The 24,721-nt window shown below is 42.6% G+C and overlaps 1 protein-coding gene across 3 annotated transcripts in view; it reads right to left on the bottom strand.

Moving 5' to 3' along the window:
• Positions 1-24,721, bottom strand: part of LOC119882869 (cytoplasmic dynein 2 heavy chain 1) — a 194,770-nt gene that overhangs the window by 92,075 nt on the left and 77,974 nt on the right. For all 3 annotated transcript variants that reach the window (XM_038693177.1, XM_038693180.1, XM_038693179.1), the window contains 5 exons: positions 20,736-20,825; positions 1,800-1,865; positions 1,627-1,677; positions 1,491-1,544; positions 1,097-1,228 (listed from right to left, as the gene is read on the bottom strand). In XM_038693177.1, coding sequence (XP_038549105.1) covers positions 1,097-1,228; positions 1,491-1,544; positions 1,627-1,677; positions 1,800-1,865; positions 20,736-20,825 — 393 coding nt within the window. The remainder of the gene's footprint in view (positions 1-1,096; positions 1,229-1,490; positions 1,545-1,626; positions 1,678-1,799; positions 1,866-20,735; positions 20,826-24,721) is intronic.

Genomic DNA, 24,721 nt, shown 5'->3' with positions numbered 1-24,721 from the left:
CTGAAGCCAAGTATGTCTGTGGAAACACGGCAAACATGCAATTTATGACAGCATCACCGAAAGTGTCAATTAGGGGAACGAGACAAAAGCAAACTGAAAGGCAAGTCCCTCTCCCCATAACGTCCAAGCAGTCTCACTACAGATTCAGACCATGCCAAGGTGTTTATTGCTGCAGGTATGCAACCGTTCTAGGTTGTAGAGAACACAGAATTACAGCATATGGTCAAAGGTCTTTCACATGTGCTAGTTAGTCCGTTCTGTCTGCACTGTGTAGCGCATGCTGCAGTCGTTCAGGAATTATCAACAGGTCAGAGTCTTATGATGGAGTATTATTGACATTTGCCTTAACTTTTACAATAAGAATTGCGGTCAATGAGCCACTGTTGAATGTTTAAATGTTTCAAAATAAATTAAAATAGTTACTTACTCTCGTCATGGTGTTCGTTCTGCTTTTCCTGTCTATTTTTGGTACTGGTGTGTATGTCTGTCTGTTTGGTCCGTGTGCGTGCATGCTTGTTCAAATATGTTCTAGATTTTGGTCTGTGTTCTGTCAGTTGGTCATTGTTCCAGTGTCTTGTCCTGTTTCCTGTTTAAGTGTAGCGATCATCTGCTCCTGGTGTTTATCTCAAGCTTGTTTCCTGTCTGGTCGGTTACCCTAATGTGTTCCAACGGTTTTGTTCCCCTTCCTGCTTGTGTGAATCTTTATATAATGTCTGAGTCTCCACTACCTGTTGCATTATCATCGTTGTCGAGTGTCTCCGTGTGCTCACTGTGTGTTCTCAGCCCGTTTTTGGATATGCTGTGGTTGATTATTCCCCATGGGATTAGGTTTCTGTTTACAGACTTTATTACCTGTGTTTGGACTCTTGCCTGTAATGCTGTTCATTTGAGCCTAGGTTTTCTGTGTTGGTGTTATAATATTGAAACTTACCAGCTACTCTCAGTTTCTTGTGTGTGGGCCCAAATAACTTGACTAACAGAACTTAATTAAATCACGACAAAACAGAGGTACAAAAATAAGTGTACCCCTACTTTTGATATACTAATATAAATAATGATAAGTTGTTCCATTTGGCTGATTTGATTGAAAACTGACCTGCTGGAAGGGAGTAATCTTCTTGACAATGGAGGATGGGATTTCCTGTTCACACTGCGAGCTCTGTGAGAAGGACAGCCACAGTTCTAAATCACTCAAACACAGGGACTGGTAGAGGGCTGGGAATGTAGCCTGTGAAAGAGGAATAGTTCAAGTTGAAAAGGTGAAAGAAATGATGTTAAGCTCAGTAAGGACTGCTATACTTACATTCTTTTTAAATCACATTAAGCTATTCATTTTGTCTACTGTTTGGAGAAAATATCCAAATGTCAAACTAATTATTAAGCATTATTCTGTTATTTTTCAGCTTTTGTCACACATTGCATATACAGGGGATGATGTAATAACTGTACATATTGTTTGTGTACGTAAGTGTGTATATCACTGTGTTTACTTTAAAAATGGCCACTGCTCCTTGTCTCTCCTGATCAATCCAAGAAGGGAACTCCTGCCGAGAGAGGGGAGGTGTAAGTCAAGGACAGAAATAGTATGGTGTTTTCTCATTCTCAGAAATAAAGCTGCACTCTTACTTCTTTCTTAAACATTTCTCCTACGATGGATCCAGTGAAGACATCCCATTCCTACAGCAAAGAGTAAACAATTCTCAGGTCCAAAGCTGTAATTATCTATATTTAATTTGTCTCCGAAATCAGTATTAATGAAATCCTAAAAATGCAGATACTAAATATACAAAGATACTCACACTCTCCTGGAAGAATTCAGGGTACATGCCTTTTACAAAGTGCATCGCAAACATCAACTGGTCAGCCTGAGACAGAGAAGGGAGGAGACAGAGACTGATACACTGTAGAATATGTCACATATGATAACCCTGCCCTGCTCAAAACCCAAGTAGAAACACAGAAAGTCATGGTAAAGCACCAAATATTAGCATCTCTTCCAGACCAAGGGCAAACACACTCATATTCCCATTGCATACGTAGCCCAGCCTTCCTAACTAAAGGGATTGTAAAGGGTTGCTATAAAATTGACAAAAAAGCCCCAGGGTCTTCAAGAACTACGCTGACAAACACTCATACTCTCTCTTTATTTCTCATCCGCTGGTAGAGTTTGAGAGAGATAACAGAAACAGCCACAAATCAAGATGCCTATCCACAGAGGGAAACAGAAAGCCAGTGACCAATAATAATAATAATCTTTATTTGTAGAGCACTTTTCAAAAACAAGTTACAAAGTGCTTTAACAAGTGTAAAGACAATAATACAAAAACAATACAAGCATGAAAACATTGAAAAGACTAAAATACACGTTTAAGATAAATATAAAATTAGTAAAATAGAATAAAATAAAAGGGATAAAATAAAGTCAAATAAGATCGGGAAAGGCTCTCCTATAAAAGTATGTTTTAAGAAGGGACTTAAAAGAGTTCACTGACTCAGCTGACCTGATTTCCTCGGGCAGGCTGTTCCAGAGCCTCGGGGCCCTGACAGCAAACGCTCTGTCCCCTTTAGTTTTCAGTCGAGACTCTGGAACAGACAACAGACCTCTGCCTGAGGATCTCAAGGTACGTGCTGTGTGTATGGGACTAAAAAAACAGAAATATAACAAGGCGAGAGGCCATGAAGAGCTTTAAAAGTGATCAATAGAATTTTAAAGTCAATTCTAAAACATACTGGGAGCCAGTGTAATGAAGCTAAAATAGGAGTAATGTGGTCATATTTCTTTGTTCTGGTTAAAAGCCTGGCAGCTGAGTTCTGGACAGTCTGGAGTCGATCAATAGATTTTTGGGTTAAACAGGTGAAAAGGCTGTTGCAATAATCCAGGCGTGATGAGATGAAGGTGTGTAAAATGGTCTCGGTGTCCTTAAAAGTTAACATAGATCGAATTTTTGCTATATTTCTAAGTTGATAAAAACATGATTGAACAAGCTTTGTGGTGTGCTGCTCGAAATTTAAATACTATCAAACCAAACACCAAGGTTCTTTGCCACAGGCTTATTGTGATTTACTATGGAACCATCAGATGACAGTATTTGATTTGCCATCTGCTGGGACCCAATGACCAGGATTTCTGTTTTGTCTGAGTTCAGCTGGAGGAAATTATTTGACATCCATTTTTTAACTTCACAAAGGCAGTTGTTAAGTGAACTCAGCATTCCAGGGTCTGTGGATCTGACGGGCAAGTATATTTGTGTGTCATCAGCATAAATATGAAAAGAAATGCCATATTTATGGATAATATGTCCAAGGGGAAGCAGATACAAGGAAAACAAAAATGGGTCCTAAGACCAACCCCTGAAGCACACCATATTTAACTGGACAGAACGAAGAGACATAGTTGTTTACGGACACGCAAAACTTCCTATTTGACAGGTAGGATGAAAACCATTCTAGGGCAGTACCAGAGATCCCCACCCAGTGCCTCAGTCTGTCTAACATGATGTTGTGATCAATGGTGTCTAAAGCAGCGCTAAGGTCCAGGAGTACCAGGACTGAGCACATACCTTCATCAGCAGACATTAAAAGGTCATTGGTGACTTTAAGCAGGGCAGTCTCAGTGCTGTGGTACTTCCTGAAACCAGATTGAAACTTTTCAAATATTTTGTTATTTTCCAGTACAGTGAGCAGCTGTTTGGACACATTTCTTTTTAGAAGCTTTGCAATAAAAGGCAGTTTTGAAATTGGTCTAAAATTTTGTGGGAGGGAGGGATCTAAACCAGGTTTCTTTAAAAGTGGGTTCACGCAAGCCGTTTTAAAATAATCAGGGACACAACCAGTAGATAGGGAGCTGTTGAAAACAGAGTAAAAACTTTGTAGGTATTACATCAAGTGGGCTGGAGAACACTCTCATTTGTGATACTGTTTTTAAAAGCTCAGACAAGTCGATGGGATAAACTGGTTAAAACTCTCTTGTTGCTGGTGAGGAACCTCTGAGTAAGAGGCCACGGGGGTAATATAGGCTCTGATTGACACCACCTTATTGGTAAAATAAGATAAAAACAATTCACAGTCATCATTACTTCCAGCTGAGGCACAATGAGGGGTTGGGTTTACCAGCTGATCCACAGTCTTAAACAGAAACCTGGGATTGTGTTTATGTGTAGTAATGAGTTCAGAAAAATAGTGTGTTCTCAAGTTATTGTATTTAATTAATAAATCCTTCAGACTGGGTAATGGACTTGGAGACTGGATTTTTTCCATCTGTGCTCTGCTTTCCTGCATTCTTCCTTCTGAGGCTGCAAATGCTGTCATTTATCCAGGGTTGCTTACTAGCTTTCCAGGGTTGCTTACTAGCTTTAGACGTAGGCCTAACCTTTAGAGGAGCAGTAATATTTAGTGACGACAAGCAGATATGATTGAAGTGATTGACCAGATTGTCGGTGTTGGAATCAGACAGGTGTTGGCTTTGGCTCTGAAAGAATGCGCAAAACTTTGAAACACTTTGTTCATTAAAGATGCGAGAACACAGAGCTTGATGAGGCGGCATGAGTAACAGGCGAATTGCAGCTAAAAGCAATACATCTGTGGTCAGATATGGTCATGTCCACTAATTCCACAGAGGAAATGCTGACACCCAGGGTAAAAACCAAGTCCAGTGTATGACCACGGTTATGTGTTTGCCCTTTGACATGTTGTTTGAAGTTAAAAGAAGTGGCCATATTTAAAAAGTCAGTTGCATTAACATTGGTGGGGTCATCAACATGAATATTAAAATCGCCAAAAATAACAATTCTGTCATAATTTAAAACCAAAGTAGATAAAAATTCAGGAAGTTCTGATAAAAATCCTCCAGGCAGTTTTGGGGGGTGATAAATTATAACAAATATGATAGGTTGCAGCCCTCCAACTTTAAGAGTGAGAACTTCAAAGGAGTTAAATTAATCACAGCGTACTTGATAACATTTAAAATTTTTCCTATACACGCTCACTAGCCCACCACAACGACCACTGACCCTCGGTTGACAAACAATCATATTGAGGCGGACACAGTTCAGCTAGCTGGCTATAGTCATTCATTTGCAACCAGGATTCAGTTAAAAACATAAAATCTAGATTTGCAGACAAGATAAAATCATTTAAGATAAAAGTCTTACTTCAAAGTGATCTCACATTGAAGAGAGCCATTTTAAATGTGTTTGTTCTGGGTGCTGGAATTGGTGCAATTTTTCTGTGTGGGATGTGCACATTTCGGTTTACTGGTCTATACGTGATGATGACAGGAATAGAAGTCTTTGGAACAACGCTGGGAGCAGACAGTTCTACATGCCAGCACGTGGAGACAGTTGTTTTTGGCAGTGAGGCAGAGATCTGTTCAGTGACCGGTGGTGTGTCCAGGTGTGCTGCATGAATGATTAGTCATTCACGTAAGTCATGTGTGGATCGCACCACATGCTGTATGTGCGCAGCTAACATTTCTGAGCCCCATTTGTTTGGATGAAGTCCATCTGTCTTAAAAAGAGGCATTCTTTGCCAAAAAATATGAAAATTATAACACACACGGTGAGCCCTGTAGGCGGACTGGAGCCAGTCGTGGAGGCCATGGAGTCTAATGAAGCAGCCAGCACCGCGACCAACTGTGGGAATGGGACCAGAGACTTTCCACACTGCTTTAAAAAGTTAAAAAGACTGTTAAAATCTGATTTTGTCAGCTCAGACTGCTGAAGAGCTATGTCATTTGTTCCGACATGGACTATCACTCTTGTGATGGAGGATGGGAGCGACGGCATTAGGTCCTGGAGTTTTTTTAAAATGTCAGCCGTGGTGGCACCAGGGAAGCAGTGAGTGGTAGCGTTAAAGAAACGGAGTCACCAATTATTAGTGTGGTTGGGGAGAAAAGAGGATGAGGAGATGCCGGTTGTGGGGTTCCAGAGCAGGACTGAGCAGAATCTGCTTCAACACTGCATGCGGACTGAGGATGGAGTGTGTGAGCTGCCGAGTGTTGTGTTGGAGTAGCAGTAATATACCTGAGAGAAAGGTTACCCGACGGTGCAGGGTAGAGACGGCCTCCGGAGCGTCTGAGCACAGCCTCCTTCAGAATCCTACGTCGGGAAGCGGAGGTTTTTGACCGAGATGACGGCCGCCGATCAGGCCCGGCGGCAGACCGGCGGCCTAGCGCGGGAGATGTAGCTGGTGGAGGAGATTCAACAGTGTTGGCAGGCACTGTCCGCCGAAAGAGATCCGTATCATGGAGACGCGAAACCGCAGGAGGTATCCGTTGGATGGACCGGAGTGTCTTCGGAGTCGAGCAGGAGGAAAGCGTGGGAAGGCTAGAGGGGTCCCATAACACAGTGTCCTGGATGTTAGCGGTTGCGCTAAGAGAAACAATCTGTTTGGCTTGTACTGAAGCCACATCCATAAAGCCAGTCAGCAGGGAATCTTTCTCTTTGAGTTCCTCTGAAAGTCGTCAGATGTCTTCCATAAGGTCAGCAATCTTCTTGTTCGCTTTCTTAAGGAGTGTGCAGTCCTCATGGGGCAGAGTTATCTCGGCTAGCATAGTCACCGGAGCTTTGTTGTGATCTGTAGCGTTGATCGCGTTTTTACGGTCATCTAGCTTAAAATCCATGTCGGATGACTAAAATCCTTAACCCACGTAAAACTTACGTTAAAAACTTAAGTTAAAAACTTAAGTTAAATAAAAAGGATATAAAAAATGTAACGAAAAAGAGTGGATTAAAACTGGATAAGCGTCCGGTTTAAGACGGAGCTTCCGACAGGTGGCTACAGACGCCAACGCATGCGCAGAGTGCAGATTACGTCAGCAATTACGTCCAAGAGACTCCAGTGATTTTGGCAGAAAGAGAAATAGCAATAAAAAAATGCACACACACACACACACACACACACACAAGGGTTGGGCGATGCCTACAAAATTTCCATCAGACGATGTCTGCAATGAGACAAAGGGACACTAACCAGCGATTAGCATTTCCCTGAACAGCCTATCAAAACTGCCCCCCCCCCACACACATGTAACCATGGCAACTGACCTTGCTCTGTGTTTCATTACCCCATCAAAGGGATACCCCCTTTTTACACCTAAGTGTGACATAATCCAGGACAGCCGAACTTTAAATAAACAAAGACTGCAGTCTCCAAAGACCCAATGCATTAACTGCTATCTGTTGTTGATATTAGTGCTGAAAAGAATCTAAATAAGTTACTGTTATTTTCAGCAAGATTAAGGACACTCCTTCATTTAATGTGTAACCAATGCTTGTTCACAATACTTTCTCACACAATTCCTTTAGAAATGATGATAAAGAAATGTCATACTATACTCTATTAATTATCCAGCTTGAATTTAAGGCTGAATTCCCCATTTCCTAAGGAAAGATTGTTTTGGGTTAATCTAAGCTTTCCTCATGTACCCTGAGCTCCCCCAAGAGGACGAAATAAGTATTACACACCATCGTCGGAAATGCCGTTAATGTATAAATGTCACCCACTTATCCTGAACAATAAAGTGACAATTGTTACCTGTTACCAAATGCTTAACTTAGAATGGTACAACTGTTTGATCACTGAGGTTTGATGGTGGAAAATATTTGATTATAATACGCGCAAATAGACTTTCTTTTCTTTTAGACATTAAAGTTTAGAAAGGCAGTCCCTCGGGAAACCTGAAACGCCCCCTGGGGGAACCACACCCCAGACAACAAAAGAGCGACACACGATGTCGTTCTCTCTCGCTCTCTGCTCTGCTCTTCCCCTAGTGCCCTGGTCTTCCGCTCTGCTCTCTGGACGCTTCGGCATGCGTCCGGCGTGCCTCTCCAGGCAACGCCCTAAGAGTTCGACCAGCGCAACAGGCCTTTGTTCACTTGAAGCTACACACGCGAAGTGCCGCGACATCGATCTGCCCATCAGTTTGTTTTATTTTCTTTCTTTCTTTTGTTTTGTTAAAGTTATCAGTCCATTAAGTTACAATGGACTAATTCAGGAACGACCAAGTTCCCTTTTAAGCTTGTTCATCGAGCCAACTTCACTGAGGTCAGACCAAGCCACGTGGTCTCGCCAGCGGCAACGAAGGAAACCTGAAAACAGCCGAATTGCCAGACACGGAGAACCCCAGAGAATCCCTAGCAAAAAGCCAGGATCCGGCAGCTAGCGTGGGACCCTTGCAATAGGCCAAAGCAGGCCGTCGACAAGCCGTAATACCTAACAAACATTCTGTGGTCAGGGAGGTCCCATAATGTTCATATTTTCTTTTAACTCCTAAACTCATAGCTTACTTTCATTAGTTCTCCTCTGCCATATGAGTCAAATGCTTCCCACAATCGTACCTCCATTTCTCATTGTTCAGCCGTTGTTTATTTTCCCTGTATTTAACCACCCTTTTGTATCGCTTTAGTTAGTTAATAAATTCACTGTAATCAAGGAACTGTGTGTGTTGACTATCTCCACGTCCCTGCCAGGAGAACTGACCCTTTACATATGAGACTGACAGATAATTTAGCGATTATTAACTAACTGATCACTAGTAATAATTGTATAATTATTAAACGTTACCTAGAGGTCCGGAGACTCTAGGATAATAAAAACTCCGGTGGTGCCCTTTTTAACGAGAGCTTTTATGGATTGATATTTTCTGAATATTATAATTCATAATTGGGTATTAATTCTCATAAATTTATTAAAATTCATAGCTACATTTTAGCCATGCTATATAATACTTGAGGAATAGTGCTATAGTGCAAATTGCCAATGCAATCCAATCTCATGAATCCTGTGTTCAACCTGTTTCCAAACAAAGGATCAAACCATGTGGGACCCTTTAACACCAAACCACATATTCCTGTGTCAAGCCATTTATACAAGACGCGAGGATACAACACGTGCCAGGACGTGTGTCACATACAGTGGATAGAAAAAGTCTACACACCCCTGTTAAAATGCCAGGTTCTTATGATGTAAAATAATGAGACAAAGATAAATCATGTCAGAACTTTTTCCACCTTTAATGTGACCTATAATGTGAACAATTCAATAGAAAAACAAACTGAAATCTTCGAGGGGGAAAAATGAAAAATAAAAAACCAATAACCTGGTTGCATAAGTGTGCACACCCTCTTATAACTGGGTATGTGGCTGTGTTCAGAATTAACCAATCACATTTAAACTCAGATTAACTAGAAGTCATTACACACCTGCCATCATTTAAAGTGACTCTGATTAATCACAAATAAAGTTCAGCTGTTCTAGTAGGATTTTCCTGATATTTTCTTGGTTGCATCTCCGAGCAAAAGTCATGGTCCACAGAGAGCATTCAAAGCATCAGAGAGATCTCATTGTTGAAAGACATAAGTCAGGAGACAGGTACAAAAGAATTTCCAAAGCATTAGATAAACCATGGAACACAGTGAAGACAGCCATCATCAAGTGGAGAAAATATGGCACAACTGTGACTTTACCAAGAACTCCCCCTCAAAGATTTCAATTTGTTTTTCAATTGAATTGTTCACATTATAGGTCACATTAAGGTGGAAAAAGTTCTGACATGATTTATCTGTCTCATTATTTTACATCATAAGAACCTGGCATTTTAACAGGGGTGTGTAGACTTTTTCTAGCCACTGTAACCACTCAATCAGCGTCCACACCTACACCTAGAGACTGACACATATTGTCTTTTTTCTCTCTTTTCCAATGAATATGAATATGAATATTTCCCTCCCAGCAGTTGTAGTGCTCAGCTCAATGTGTTTTGATCTTACAACCAGTGTGCAAGGTAGATCTATTTATCCTTTTACACATTAACGCAGGGTTGTATAACAAGATTACGTTGTAGTTCCCTTTATGCTTGTCAGAAAAAAAAGTTATATACAAACATTATTTACATTAGATGGGTGAATGAATAATGAGTCATAGAAAAAAAGCTATTCCACATGGTGGAGTACTGAGGATGAATTTAGGAGTCTCACGGCCTGAGGGAAGAAACTGCTCTTAAGTCTGATGTTACAACAGCAGATACTTCTGTATTTCTTGGCAGAAAGCAGCAGCGTGAACAACCTGTGGCTGGGGTGGGGGGGTGGGGGGGTAGGCTCTGCGCAGGCACCTCTCCTCACCGATTTAACTGAAATGGGTACCAGTGACCTTCTGAGAGGTTTTAATCATCTGCTGTACCATGTCAGCTTCTCTGTTGACGCTGATTCACACCTAACATGAACCTAAAACTATTCACGTGCTCCACCTCAGCTTCACTGATGTAGACAGAAGTGTGTCTTTGCCTCCTTTATCTTAAAATCAACGATCAGCTCCTCGGTTGACCAGTTGCCCTGATTCTGTCTGTCTGCTTTGTGTTTTTACCTTCTAGTTCATTGTTTTGAGGGGTTTAGTTTGATATCTGTGCCTCTTTTGTTGTTGTTGTTATTGTTTTTGTGGTCTATATGTTCGGGTGTTTTTGATCCTGTTTTCTATCTGTTCCCCTGTCTGGTTTTGTATTGGTGTGGTTGTGAAGTTGTCTGTCTGCCTGATTGTTGTCACCTGCATGTGTTTGTTTGTGTGTGTGTCTGCCTGATTGCCCCATGGTTTCACCTGTTCTGCTCCCAGCCTGCTCGTTTGCCTGCGTTGAATTGTTTGGCATTTCAGTTCAGTCCTTGTTGGTCCGTTGTTTGTCTTCCTATCGTGTGTGTCTGCCAGATTACCTGTCTGTTTTTGTTCCCCATTTGCCTTTGGAAATATTACCTGCTGGAATATTTGGACTTGGTATGTTTTGTTAATTTTTGGATTATACAGAGTTTTGCGGATTCCTTATTTTAGTTTGGACTATCCTTTGTTGAGAACTACCACAGTAAATGTGAACATTTGGCGTTGTTAATACATTAGTAAAGTCACCTTCTGCGTTAGTAGTGCCCTGCATTTGGGTCCTAAAACCAGTAAACTGCCTGAGCACATGGCAAATTCATGGCAATAGGTTGTTCTCTGTCGAACCACTCTGCAAGACTGTTGCACTGTTTCCTCCTGATATGAAGTCTCACCATTGATTGAAATCTGTTTCATGGGGAAGATGGTGTTGAAAAAGCTCAAATCAACAAAGGGTATTGGTATTTTCAAGTTATGTGAAAACTGATTGGAGGGCAGTGAAGATGGCATCCTCTGTGGATTTGTTGGTTCTGAAAGCAAACAGGTGAGGGTCCAGACTGACTGGGATGTTGTTCTTTATGTGCTGGAGAAGCAGTTTTTCAAAGCACTTTATTAGAAAGGGGGTGAGTGCCACAGGGTGGTAGCTGTTTAGAATAGACATTGCAGACTTTTTCTGGGACACGGACGATGGTGGCTGTCTTTAAACAGGTGGGAACCCTCTCCTGTGATAGCGATATGTTAAAATTGCCAGTAATAACATCAACTAGCTGACTGGCACATGTTTTATTAAATGGCCAGGGATGTTATCAGGCCCAGAAGCTTCACTCATGTTCACTCAGGAGGATTCTTCTCACATTTGCTGTGGATACTGACAGTGTGCGCTCCTCTAAAAGTGGAGTACACTTGGGCAGCTGACTCTTTGTTTAGGAGATCAAAGTGAGCACCAAATGTTTTTAGCTCATATGGTAACAGGGTGATGGCGCTCCTGCTTTTTTTGTAGCCTGTAATGTTTTGATTGCCTGACACATACAGTATCTTGGTCTTGTTGGCGTTGAGATCTTTCTCCAGTGTCTGCAGTCTTCGCTTTGTCTCCAGATGTACTGTATAACCCTTTAGATTGATGTGGTTCTCCTGAGTGGTGGTTTGTGCACTCTGCCCTGTGCTCCTGTGCGCTGTTGCCTCATCAGTCCACATTAACTGTTTTTACTGATGATTTGATTTTGGTTTTGTTGCAATAAAGGTTTAAGACTAACTTAAAGTGAAAAAGAAGAAGTTAATTCTATTCTGTGGCAGGCATCTGGGCACATGCAAACCAAAATTCAGTTTGCAAGAGATAAGACAAACAAAAATAAACAAATTTTAAAAAGACAGACAACAGGGTCCAAAGTATGCATATTCCACATCTTCTCTCTGCCTATCATCTAATATTACATTCTGTACGTTTAACAGCTATAGCACCAGCTTCCCTTCAGGCTACATTTAGACCAGAGCTCTTCACTACCATGCCCTCTTCCTGACCCTCTCCATGGTTCATCTCTTGATCTGATGTTTGGGTGATTTACACCAAGCTGCCAAGTTCAACTCCATCTAGTAAAGTGACAGTGGACACAGTTTAACGGAGAGAGCCGAGCAATATGATATGAGTGATCCAACAAAGAATGGCACGTCCCATTTTTCTGTGTGTATGTCTGTATGTTTTTTTTTTTTTTAGTCTGTGCATATTCAGTGTGTGCCAGACAGAAATGAAGCAAACAGAGTGCAATGAGGATAAAGGTCTGAACTGCTGCCATACTGACACACTGACAGGACCCTCAGTAGACAGTACAATCTGGAACATGTCATGCTTCAGCACATCACAGCAACTCAAACTACTGCATGTATGGAGAGAGAGAGAGACACACACAGTTAACCTCCTGAATGCCTAGACATGCTACCCTACCAATATGCATATATGAAGAACTAACATACCCAGTGTTTGCACATATACATCAGTGTTTCCCACATATAAGGTGCTTTCACACTGCCTTATTTTACGTTTTTAGTACACCAATATGCCGTCTCGCTGCGCTTTAAGAAAGGTAAGGAACTGGAAAGGGGGGTCAGATTTGATCCGCCTCTGAGCCGGGTATGTTGGTAATAACAAAACCGGAACAATGTCTGTGTGATAAGCCACAGCTGGCATGCCGGAACAAGTGTGGTGTTTCATCGCTGTTGTGTTACAAGTCATGGTCTAACCCGGAAAGCCGGATGACTATGCAAAAGCAAACACAGTAGGCTTATTATGCCGCAGTCCTTTGGTTCAGTATGAATTATTGAATGCAGCCTACTGGGGGACAGTTTTTCAGCGTTTATTACGAGATCTCTGTATGAACGTGGCTATAGACTTGGGCAGGTAGATTAACTGCGGGTGGGGAAAGCAATGGATTCCTAGATGCATCGTGATGCGGACTTGGACGATTCTAAATCGATTCACAAATGTCAATAATCTATTATCTAAAGTTTAATTGATAAAGTAATGTTGACGGACCGAAAAAGGAAGAACCTGGAAATGCAGCATCGGACTGTCAGTGGTGTGCACATAATGTCATTCAGTACCAGGTTGGTTTTTATTGTTCGATAGGCTACGTCATTAACAAGCCTCCTCCACATGTGGTACACCTGCTGCTGTGAAAACAGAATTGCAGGTGGAAAAATTCAAAAGTGTTCTGTGTCAGACACATACAGGGAGAGAGAAAGAGAAAGTGGCGGGGCAAGCCAGTGTGGTTGCAATAATAGACCAGGGACCTCATGTATAAAAGACTGCGCAGCTTTCATACTGAAAGATGGCATACTCACAGAATTTGAAAAGTACTTGCGCACGGAAATATCCACATGTATAAATCAGGCGTAGGTCAGGTCCTGCGCACCTTTCCTTTATACATCCCAATCAATCAATGAACAGAAATACACAAGAGTCACCCTCTAAGGTCCAAATAGCAACGGCCAATCCTGTTGCAAAACACATGAAAAAGAGAAACTTCACTAAGTGCAAGATTAAGGTGCTAATTACTGAAGTGGAGGAGAGAAGAATTTCATTTGATGGTTTGAATTCTTTGATCAGCATCAAACGCAAAAAAAAGACTTTAGGTAGAAAGGTAAACATTATATATTGTTGATCACATCAGACACACGCCTGTCGGCTCCTGCTGCAGATAGCCGACTGCCAGAAACAGATATCCAACGAAGGTTAAAATCAAGGGCAACTGGACTTGGTTGAAGAAGTCCTTTGGATGAGGGACGAAATGTCTTCCAGTATCTTCAACCAAGTCCAGTTGCCCTTGATTTTAACCTTCGTTGGATAACTATGACCTGGATGACTGAGAATCTTCATAGACATCTTTCCAGTATCTTCAACCAAGTCCAGTTGCCCTTGATTTAAACCTTCGTTGGATAACTATGACCTGGATGACTGAGAATCTTCATAGACAGTGGTTACAGACTACTCGGGTCCCGCAGCATCGCTGATAAGATGGAGTCAACAAACAAAGTTGAAAAGAAAATTACAGTAAGTATATGCGGCTGCTTCTGAGAACGTACTGCAGTATGTACTGGAGGCGGACACGCTGACGAGGAGGCTAAACCCCACGGGCACTGGCGTCAGTCGCCAGTGCGTCTGTTAAGGTGTCAGGGAGTGAGATTTTACTCACTGCACAGTCTCGCTGGCTTCTGTCACACGGGCTTATACAATACAAGACCAAAGCAAGGCAGATCTGAAATTTGGAAAACTTCTGAGTTGTTACTGACAAAGTGAATGCAAAGATTTATGTCGGTTATTCAGAACACTGAGCATAGCCCAAACATTTGTGTCCTTTTTACTCTGCATGTCATAATGTTTGCAGGTGTGGGCGGGAGTGGTTACAAATGTTGCGGGAGCGGGCAGTAATGGTCACAAAATCAGCGGGAGCGGGATCAAGAAAACTTTAGGTTACAGAGGTAACCCCGGTTCTCTGATAACATGTGTGAGGTATCACACTATGGGGTACGCCCCTCTGCGTAGTCCTCAGAACCCCAATACCAATGCGCCAGCCCCGCCGGCTGGCAGTCATGACGACTGCATCAGGAGGAGGGGCGTCCTCTCCCTCTAAAAGGGATGATGCAGCATCATAACTCATTCAAAATAAGCACACCTCTTCCTCGGTACATGCAAGAAGGGTAGTGCGGTGAGAGCGCCCTTCATAAAACGGGTGATTAGGGGATGTTGCCCCACAGCCTTACCAACAAAACCTACGTGGCATGCTGCAATAGCAGCCAAGTATACCTTAACTGTAGAAAGGTCTTTGCCCTAGTCCAGGAAGTCCTGTAGAAAACTGAGAATCACTGGCACAGAGCACTGGAAAGGCACTTCCTGTGACTCTGAACACCAGTCCTCAAACACATGCCATTTGGCACCATATAGTAACCTGGTAGAAGAAGCCCTAGCATTCTGAATGGTTGCGATGACATTCTGTGGAACTCCAACCGCATCCAGGTTCAACCTTTCACGGGCCAGGCCCAGAGTGCCAACCGCTCTGGGTGAGGATGAAATATCTCCCCACTCCCTGCATAAAGGGAGAGGCCAGGGTTGGCTGTACAGGAGCTGGATGATGTCCGGCCAAGGAGGGGCTATCAGGATGAGTGATAATCCCTGCTCCCGCATTCTGGCCAATGTGGACGGGATCAGGGCCAGAGGCGGAAATGTATAGAGCAGAGCCCGCGGCCACTCGTGTGCCAGCGCATCTATCCCCATTGGTGCATCCCAATTCCTCAGGGAGAAGAACATGGGACACAGAGTGTTCTCCCTCGAGGCATACAAATCTACGCTGGGGCCACGTTCACGAGCCCAAATCTGAGCGGCCACCTCTGCATGGAGTTCCCATTCGCCATAGAGAGGTTTGCCTCTGGAAAGCAGGTCTGCTCCACAGTTCACAACCCCTGGGACATGTGTGGGTTTCAGTGACAGGAGATGCACACTGCTCCACAAAATCAGTCTGTGACCCAGTGTGTGCAACCGTGGGGACCGCAGACCCCCTGTCTGTTGATGTAAGCTACCATGGTCGTGTTGTCTGATCTCACGAGCACATGCTGACCCTTTCTTTATAAAAGGAAGGAAATGTCCCAGGGCCAGGGAAACCGCTAGGAGCTCGAGGGAGTTTATGTGGGTGAAATGAAGGTGGGGAGCCCACACTCCTTCCTGGCCATGACGGGTCCCATTGGAACCCCCTGTGTCAGAAATCTGGGGAGTTTCCACGGACAAAGTGCCACCACACTGTCTACAGAGACCCTCGCACAACTGTGCCCGTGGTGCAAGCGGTCCAGGCTGAGGGACGCCACCCAGCGTTGAAAAGCCCTCATGAACAAGTGTCCCAGGGGGACGACACTATCACTGTCGCCATCAGACCCAGCAGCCAAAGGCAAGTCCTGAAGTCCTGGGCTGAGGGGCCGGGAGTCTTGGGAACTTCGCCACTGGCTTTGTGAGCCACATCTGGAGTGAAGGCCCGGCGAGGAGTTGGGGTGACCCGAGTCTTTCTTGGGAGGCAAAGCTGCAGGGCCTCACCCTCTTTCTTCTTCTCCTCACTGCTTTTGCATGTTAGCAACAGCAGTGCCAAACAGCCCGTTCAGGTCCACGTCCTCATCCAGGATGTCACGCTTTTGGTTGTCAGACAGGTCAGACAAGCAAAAGCGTTAAGCCAACAAGCTTAGTCTTGGGCAATCATGGTGGACATAGCCCTCCTCGCTGACTGGACAGCGCACTTGGTGATATAGAGGTAGTGGTCAGTAATAACACAGATTTCCTCCCACAACACAGATGCTGGTAAAGCAGTTATCTGTTCCTGCAGTCCAGCCTGATATGCCAGGAGAAGAAAGGAGGGCATTCAGAGCCCTAACTGATGTGGCGACCGATTTATAGGCTCTATCAGTCATGGAGGACTGTAAGCGATCAGCCTTGGTGGGCAAGGTGGGGCCAGAGGAAAACATGGTCAATCTCTGAGTGGGGTGTAGGTGAGAGGCCACTAGGGGTTCAACTGGAGGCATGTGGTGAATGCCTTTTTCCTTCATATCCACACACTCAAAGGTCGACCCCCCCTGGACAGAGTTAGCAGCAGAAAAGAGATTCTCCCAACAGCGCATAGTCTCCCCTCCAGGCACTCAGGGAATATGGGTAAAAACTGCCTAGCTACCCGCTTGGCTTTTGGCAGCCTCTTCCCTTCATAGCGGGATACAGAAGTCTCCGCCTGCACCTTGGGCCAAGGGATATCCAGATTCTCAGCCACCCTCCTGCATACTTCATGCAGGTCCATGCCTCTGGCGAGCATGGGGGGCACCCCAGCTCACCTCACTCCCTGCGGCCAACGCAGTTGAGCAAACTGCGCCGGTGCAAAGGAGGGACCCTCATCATCCTCCCTCTCTGAGAAGAGAATGTCGACAGAGATACAAGTTGCCAGACTCCTAGAGAATCGAAATGATCAGCTTCGAGAGCGCCACGGTAAGCGACTTATAGTCGAAGCAGAAATTAGCAACCCGGCTGCTAGGGTGGAGGCTAGCTGGTTGCTAACTAATGTGACAGCAGGCTAAGCTAACACTAGTGAGGTGGCTAGCTGGGCTAAGGTGCTTGGTGTTACTTTTTGGCAAAGTCTTACAAAGTAGCTACGGTTAGCTGTATGGAGGCAGCAACAGCAGCGTAAAAGACCTGTCTGACTGAAAATCCGGGAATTCTATGGCGAAGAAATCGAGATTCCGTACATGACACAGAGAACAATTAGTACCCGGCGATCGAGTGGTTAGGTCAGTCTGTGGACTGTTAAGCCAATGTTCCCGTTAGCAGTCGCGTTGAGAGATGTAGCTTTCTGAGTGAAAAGCGAGAAAAGGTTTTTGAATGAGCTTATGACGCTGCATCAACCCTTTAAAAGGGAGAGGACGTCCCTCCTCCTGATGCAGTCATCACGACTGCCAGCCGGTGGGGCTGGCGTATTGGTAGTAGGGTTCTGAGGACTACGTATAGTGAGATACCGAGCGAATGTTTGAAAGAGAACAGTCCCGCGCAGGTCTCTACTTCACACCTTGCCAAAATGATGGCTTCAGTCAGAGGTATCCCCCACCCTGGGAGATCATTTGAAGATAGAGGTATGACAGGTGAACACATTTTTTAATGTCGGTTATGATATGTTTGGCCTGCATCATGAAGACTGATGATGCGGATGGAAAATAGTGATTGTGTGAGAGCTGTCACTGGCTTTATTTCCAGACATTTTTAATTTACCGTCCACATGTGCAGGTGGTGAAGATGTGCCTTGTGAGTCAAGGTGAGTTTGTGCGCCACCACGGCGTTTCAGTGCGCTCTGTGCGGCTGACAGCACTAAATATGCAACGCTTTCTTCTGGAATTCAATGCTATTTGATGTTTTCTCAAATTTTTACGATGATGATAATTCCATCAGTTAGCCGAGTTAAAGTCTGAAAAGGACTCAGAAGCTAAATTCACTTCTGATATTGGGGAAAGGCGAGCCTGCATCCTGCTACCTGACATTATCCTGGCTTTAGGCTGGCAGGTCCACAACTGACCGTGAGTGTCCGTGGCATACTCTCCAGCCCTCTCCTCTGCGGGGAGTTGGCACTTAGCTTATTTTATTTGTTTTCAATTGAAAGGGGCAGTATGGAATAGTTATGGCTCACTAGTGCGAGCACAAATAACACTGCTGGAATTTGATAACGTGATATGAAGCTAAATGAAATATGTGAGAGGCATCCTTCCTATTCCTCTTACATTCAATTTTATTTTGCCAATAAACCACTTCACTACTTCATTGACATATGCACAGTAACTGGAGTGGAAACACTATTTTGAAACATTTTGTGAGTTTTGACACTTTGGAGTTACCTCAAAGAGCCAGAAAAAGAATTTGCGGAGGGTCTGCACATTCTCACGGCAGCTCAAGAGTTTGTGCCTCGGCCTGCACAGTCTTACGTCACATTCATTTTTATATATCCCACGTGTGCGTGAAAACCAGCGTACATAACCTTTCTGTGCGTTGGCAGCGTTTATACATGAGGCCCCAGTTGTGTGTGCATGTGTGTGAGTGTGGGGGAAAGAGAGCTGAAGGCAAGGCAAGGCAAGCAGATTTAAGCAGTGAGTAAACACTAAAATAAGGTGGAGAATGAAGTAGATTTAAAATGGTGAAATAAGAAATAAGCTATTACAAACCGATAGAATATACAGTATCTGATTATGTCCACCTTGCAATTTTTAATCTTTGTCTTTTTTCTAAAACTTAAATTAATTGACAAAGTGTCAAATATTATGCTAATATATATTTGACACAAGTGAGACCAACCTAGCCAAAACTGATAGGCACCCAGATATCTGCCTTTTCAGTAAACACACCCCAATTGAGTCACAGATTTTTCATTTAAATATACTATCCTTTCAATTAAGAGAATACTTTTAAACTTCTAATAAAATTACACAGGCATATCCAGGCAGTAGAGTCAACATTGACTTCATTGTAAGTTCAAATGAAAATATTTTTGTCCAGGACATTCATTTGAAGAAAATGAATGTTCAAAATATAACACATCTCATTATAGATTTAATAACATAAACTTAACAAGTTTGCTCATGAGAGGTTCTACAATCTATATTTGTTGGAGTAATCCTGATTCTCTATCACTGCTTTGATGTGTCTAGCCATGCTCAATCAATACCTTATTAAGCTGAATCAGTTTGGGTTTGTGGTGGAATTTAGCACAAATACAGAAAAGTCTGAGTGTCTACCACTGCCATAAAAATACAGATATTCCAAAAATATGGGTGGTTTGTTTATTTTTTTCCCAAAGATGTTTATATAAGGATTCTTTCTAATCTTGATTCCCTGCTTTCCTCAAATTCTCCTCGTCCTCCCATTATGCTTTCCTCATTTGTTGCCCTCTCTCACTCATCATCCACCTTTATCTTTTCATTAGACCCCATTTCCCACCTCTCTCCCTGAAGTTATCTCCTTCGTAGTACAGATGGGGGTGTTGACAGCAGCACTGATAATGTAGTCCAATGTTTCCTCTCTGCTTAAAAACAGGGGCTGCTGCTGTCTATACGTATGTGCGTGTGTAACTTTGAGAGCAAGCGTTGGGTTGATTGCCTATTGACGTGATCAGCATTTAATAGCCACCCTGGCTCTGCCTGAAATTTCCATTACCATACAGGCAACAGGCAATACACACACATGCACACACACGCGCGCGCGCGCGCGCACGCACACGCGCGCGCGCGCGCGCACGCGCAACAGAGAAATCACATTTACCATTTACTGACTGATCAATGCAATGATTGCTCTGTTGGTCAATATTTGACACTTCATTACTTTGCTAGTTGCAGAGTTTTGATTGTGTAAGCACATAACTGTATGTTTATCTGATCGTGCAATGGGTCTAAACGATCAATAAGAATACTGTAGGGATCTAGATGACTAAATCACAAAGATTTCAGAGTATCTGCTGGAGACAAACCAACTTTGTTACTAGTAAAAAATTTAACCACTTACTTTTAGTCTGTCATCTTAAACCTTGCATTATGCAATATGCAGTGACTGGAAGGCCAGATACAACAAACTGTGACAGTAGTGAGAGAGAGGATTGGAGAAAAGCAGGAATACGCACGTGAAGAATCCAACACGGCATGATAATACCATAACTTTTCTAATAAGAACACATCTTAATATTTGTTGTATTTCAGTTTAGGCTATGCCAAATTGCCTGTTGAGATTAATTAGGTCTATTACTACTTATGTATAAGGTACACTAAATATAAATATACTTATGTATTAGGTAGTGTGGCAAAGGAATTTCTCTGTAGCTGCGAGTTTGGCTCATGATGAGTGTTTATGGTTGATGGTTGTTTTCAGAGCCCATCATTTGAATCGACTTAAAAACAAACAACAAGGCAGATATAAAACGGTAGTGATCTTTTTCAAAGAAAAAATTTATTTCAAAAGAGACTGATCCTGTTTTGCAATGCAAACCCATTTGATGGTTTACGACAACCAAAATGCCACTTGTTGTCACTACCCACTTATGCCCTAGTGTGTGTCTTACCTTGAAAAGGGACCGGCAGATGTACTCATACACCATATTCTTTAAACAGGCCTCTAAAGCAGCAATCCTGGCTTCGGTATTATCTGCTTCCTAAAATGCACAGACACATGCACGCAATGAGAGAGGGAAAATAACAAAAAGAGAAGGAGTAGTTAAACTGATGAGATGAGGCATGAGAGATATGCTGTCATGTTTTTCCTCTCTGTGTGCTTTTGATTCTAGCTAACTATGCACTACGTGAGTGACCTTTTTATTAGAAAGTGAAAGCATTGTCTTTCTGTCACATAAGGGTAACCTGAATGTCTCAGGGTCATTCAACAGCCACAGACACACATTTAACCTGGATATTTTTTCTTCACTTTCATTCTTTTGTTTTGGTGGAAGGCGAGTGAAAAGCGAGAAGAGATTTTTGAATGAGCTTATGATGCTGCATCATCCCTTTTATAGGGAGTGGACTCCCACCGCCAGCCGCACCCCTCGCCCCGCAAGTCGACCTGTCGGCCTTCGTATGTGGGAGTTCCAAGCCCAAACGCAATTACCTTGCATATAGTGCCCCCTAGAGGTAGAAGTGTGCAATTTTTGTGCCTGAGGTACTCTTGACGGTGTGTACCTACCCTATAGCCGCGTTTCGACCAAAAGTACCTGGGAATTTCTAGTCCCCAGATCTCTTTTCAAGGAACTAAAAGGTTCTTTCAGCCCACTGTGCGTTTCCACAGTGGTCTAAAGACCTGCAAAGATTAGGCAAATTAACCAGATGATGTATACGTCATACAAAGCGATGCACAGGCATCATTATTTGTAACCACTATCCATGAGCAAAATTTATAAATGAACATCAGACTTGATTGGAACACAATGAAAATCTATAGGCTATGCTTGACCATTAAAGCAGCTTTTTTGTATGGGAGTATAATGGAGAGACACAAGATAAAATTTCTTACACATTTAATAACCAACTAGATAGGGGTCAACCTCCAGAAGATTTTGAGCATTAAACAGTTTTTCCTGTATTCTAATAAGATTTTCTGCCACCACCTATAATCAGTGCTTGAAGTGGAAAATATAGCTACTGGTACTTTACGGCTGGGCAATACGGCCAAAAATGTTATTATGATAAATGTCAAATCATTATTTCTTTCAGGGTTAAAGGCTGATTTTTGCTCTTGAGTGAAAGTTGAAGAAAGCAGATGGTTAATTGTGGTTTTAAACTATTTTTTATGGTCAGAACAAACACTTGATGCCAAACAGTGGATCACTGTACAAATCTGAAGTAAAACAACAATTATGATTATGAAGTAAAATCTTAACAAACCTCAACAAAATAAATATCTTAATAGAACAATTAAGTGCTGATTTGTCCGTGATTTAAATGAATTAAATCAAACATTTATTAAACAACTTTTATATTGTTACTGAGGAAAATTTTATCGCGATAATTATCATTATTGTTTTATTGCCCAACCCTACTGGTACAAAAATAAAATGCGAAAGTTTGGAAGGTTATTACGTTTCCAGCCGACAAGAGCTGAAAATCAGCTGGCCAGACTCACATCTTTGTCCGCCTGGTCGTCAAGGGAACATGATTTTAACAAGCTTTATTACCTGCTGTAATCAGCTGTTCGCTGTAAACACACCACTGCACGCTGGTTGCTATTTTGGAGCAATACATTTAATACCGACGTACGATCTCAGGTGGACATCGGTGACACTTGTGTGCTATTTGTGATTTATTGGTTTGCAAACAAGGTGGAAAAGAGAGGAGCAGTCGTAGAAAAAAACACCCGACATTCTCCAGTTAAAGGCAGAAGCCTCTACTCACCCATTCAGAATTTCACTGCAAGGCAAGCCCCATCCCCCCAAAGTTCGGTACTTTCGGAAAGTACAACCCCCCGAGCAGGGACTTTTTGGGGGGTAAAACAAAGACCCTAGAACTAAATTTAGACCCTAGTCCCTTCAGTGGAAATGCAATGAGTTCCTCCAAAGGTTCCTAGTTCCAGGGTATAGTTCCTTTGGTCGAAACGCAGCTTATGAGTGTCACATCTGTAGCACTTACGGTCTCGGCCACAGTATCACTTTTATGTATGGAAGAAGAAGAATAAAAACTAATACGATTACAATAGGGTTCCCATTGGGAACCATGATGCCTTACATTTGCGGATTCCCATGCCTTTCTTGGGCTTGGACCCCTAACAAAAGAATTACAGCATGAGAATCAAACAGATCAGCATGTCTGTCCTTCTGTTTCTCCTGCCTGAATCTCTGTTTGAGGTTTTCTGCAAGCATGTATTTCATGTGAAACTCTGTGTTTTGTGAGTGCAAGTTAGTACTTTGAGTGTACCGTGTCTGCTAATGTGTTTTGTGTGTCTGTGTCTGCGCAAATAAGAGTACTGTTCAGTGTGTTATGTCAGACATGGGAGGTTAAAATTCTCTTCCAGATCTCGGGAACCATCTGCAGCCCATGGCAAATTATTACCATTACTCATTCAATACAACAAACAAAAGATATGAAAGGGAGGGAGAGTCCGTGAATCAATGCAGTATTCTGATCACACTTATTGAACGTGTCCATCCACAAACACACACACATATAACAGTGGTGACCAGCTGCTGCCTGGTGACATTCTTGGATGACAGCACTGGCTCTAACAACCCACACAGGATTTGGGGAATTAGTGCTCAATCTCTCAACCCAATGTCTCTGTGCCTCTGTGCCTCTGTGTGTGTGTGTGCTCTGTTTATCAGACAGCGTTTTGGGCTCAGATGGAAAACAGCAGCGCAATAGACAGTCGATGACGTTGTCCAGCTACACAGGTCAGACTGAGATAAACTCTATGAAGAAAACAAAAATGAGTTGAAATAAGTCAGGCTGACATCAACTAAAATAAAACATTCTACATAAAGTTAGGCTGATTCTGATTCTGAAGTTACACTATGAGCATGCAAACACGAATGCATCAACATATACAAATTAAATTTTAAGTGTTGTTGCATCTTTACATCATGTAGGTGTGGCTGCACTTCCATGCGTCATAGTTAAGCAAGGACACCATAGTAGGGGACAACAGGATGAAGATTATGTTTTTTATTTGTAGTTTAAAAAGTAACCCTTTCATCATGGATAAATTTTGTTCTTGTCCAACCAATCCTCAAAAAAAGGAGTTGGACTATTTCTAGACTCTGAGCTGTTGCCAAGGCAACTAGGAGAGACTCTAGGAAGTTAGTGTGCCTGGTCAAGAAATTGTTTTTCTACGGATTAAACAAATAAATATAAATTAGTGTTACGGCACTTTTGGCATTTTATCCATGCCACACATGGCCAACTTCCACATGATCCATGAGCCAGATTTAATTACCTTCGCATCAGCTGGCATGGCACTTAAAGAATGTCTAATTAATTGGGACTATGCATTCTTGCATCACCAGGACTACTCTAGATATTATGTTTGTTAGGGTTGGGTCGATCACGATGTTGAGAAGGCTGATCTGTGCTTGTAAAATATCCACGTGACTTGTAAAGTCATATGCTACCATGTTTTTCACCATGTGAAGTCTGCAAGTAAACACATGCATATAAGGCGACCGCTACATCCCCCACGTGTGTGCGCATCCCGCAAACATCCCGATGTTTCAATGTAGACATCATCCGATGAAAATTTTGTAGACATTGCCCAACCCTAATGGTCGTCATTTTTTCTTTTTTACTTTTTTTGCTCTTTTTTTCTTATGGATAATATTCTGGCAACTTTTCTATTGGACTAATAAGAAAGCAATGATGGTGAAAAAGACCATGTTCTATAAAGCTATACTGCCTTCTGCTTGGTAACGTTTGCTCCTGGGTTACCATACAGATGAGTGACGTCAACAAACTCAAACTATGACACTGTGACATTTCACGAATAAACTTGACTGATAGTAGTCCATCAAATAACAATCAAATAAAAAATAATTTTGTAATATAAACATGTTAAAACACTGCTGTGCTGGAT

The sequence above is a fragment of the Micropterus salmoides genome, unplaced genomic scaffold, assembly GCF_014851395.1.
Source record: "Micropterus salmoides isolate LMB-PRFRI ecotype aquatic unplaced genomic scaffold, ASM1485139v1 Ms_hic_scaffold_3, whole genome shotgun sequence".
Lineage (NCBI taxonomy): Eukaryota > Metazoa > Chordata > Actinopteri > Centrarchiformes > Centrarchidae > Micropterus > Micropterus salmoides.
The sequence above is the reverse complement of the archived record's forward strand: the minus strand, read 5'-3'. Positions and strand labels throughout refer to the sequence as shown.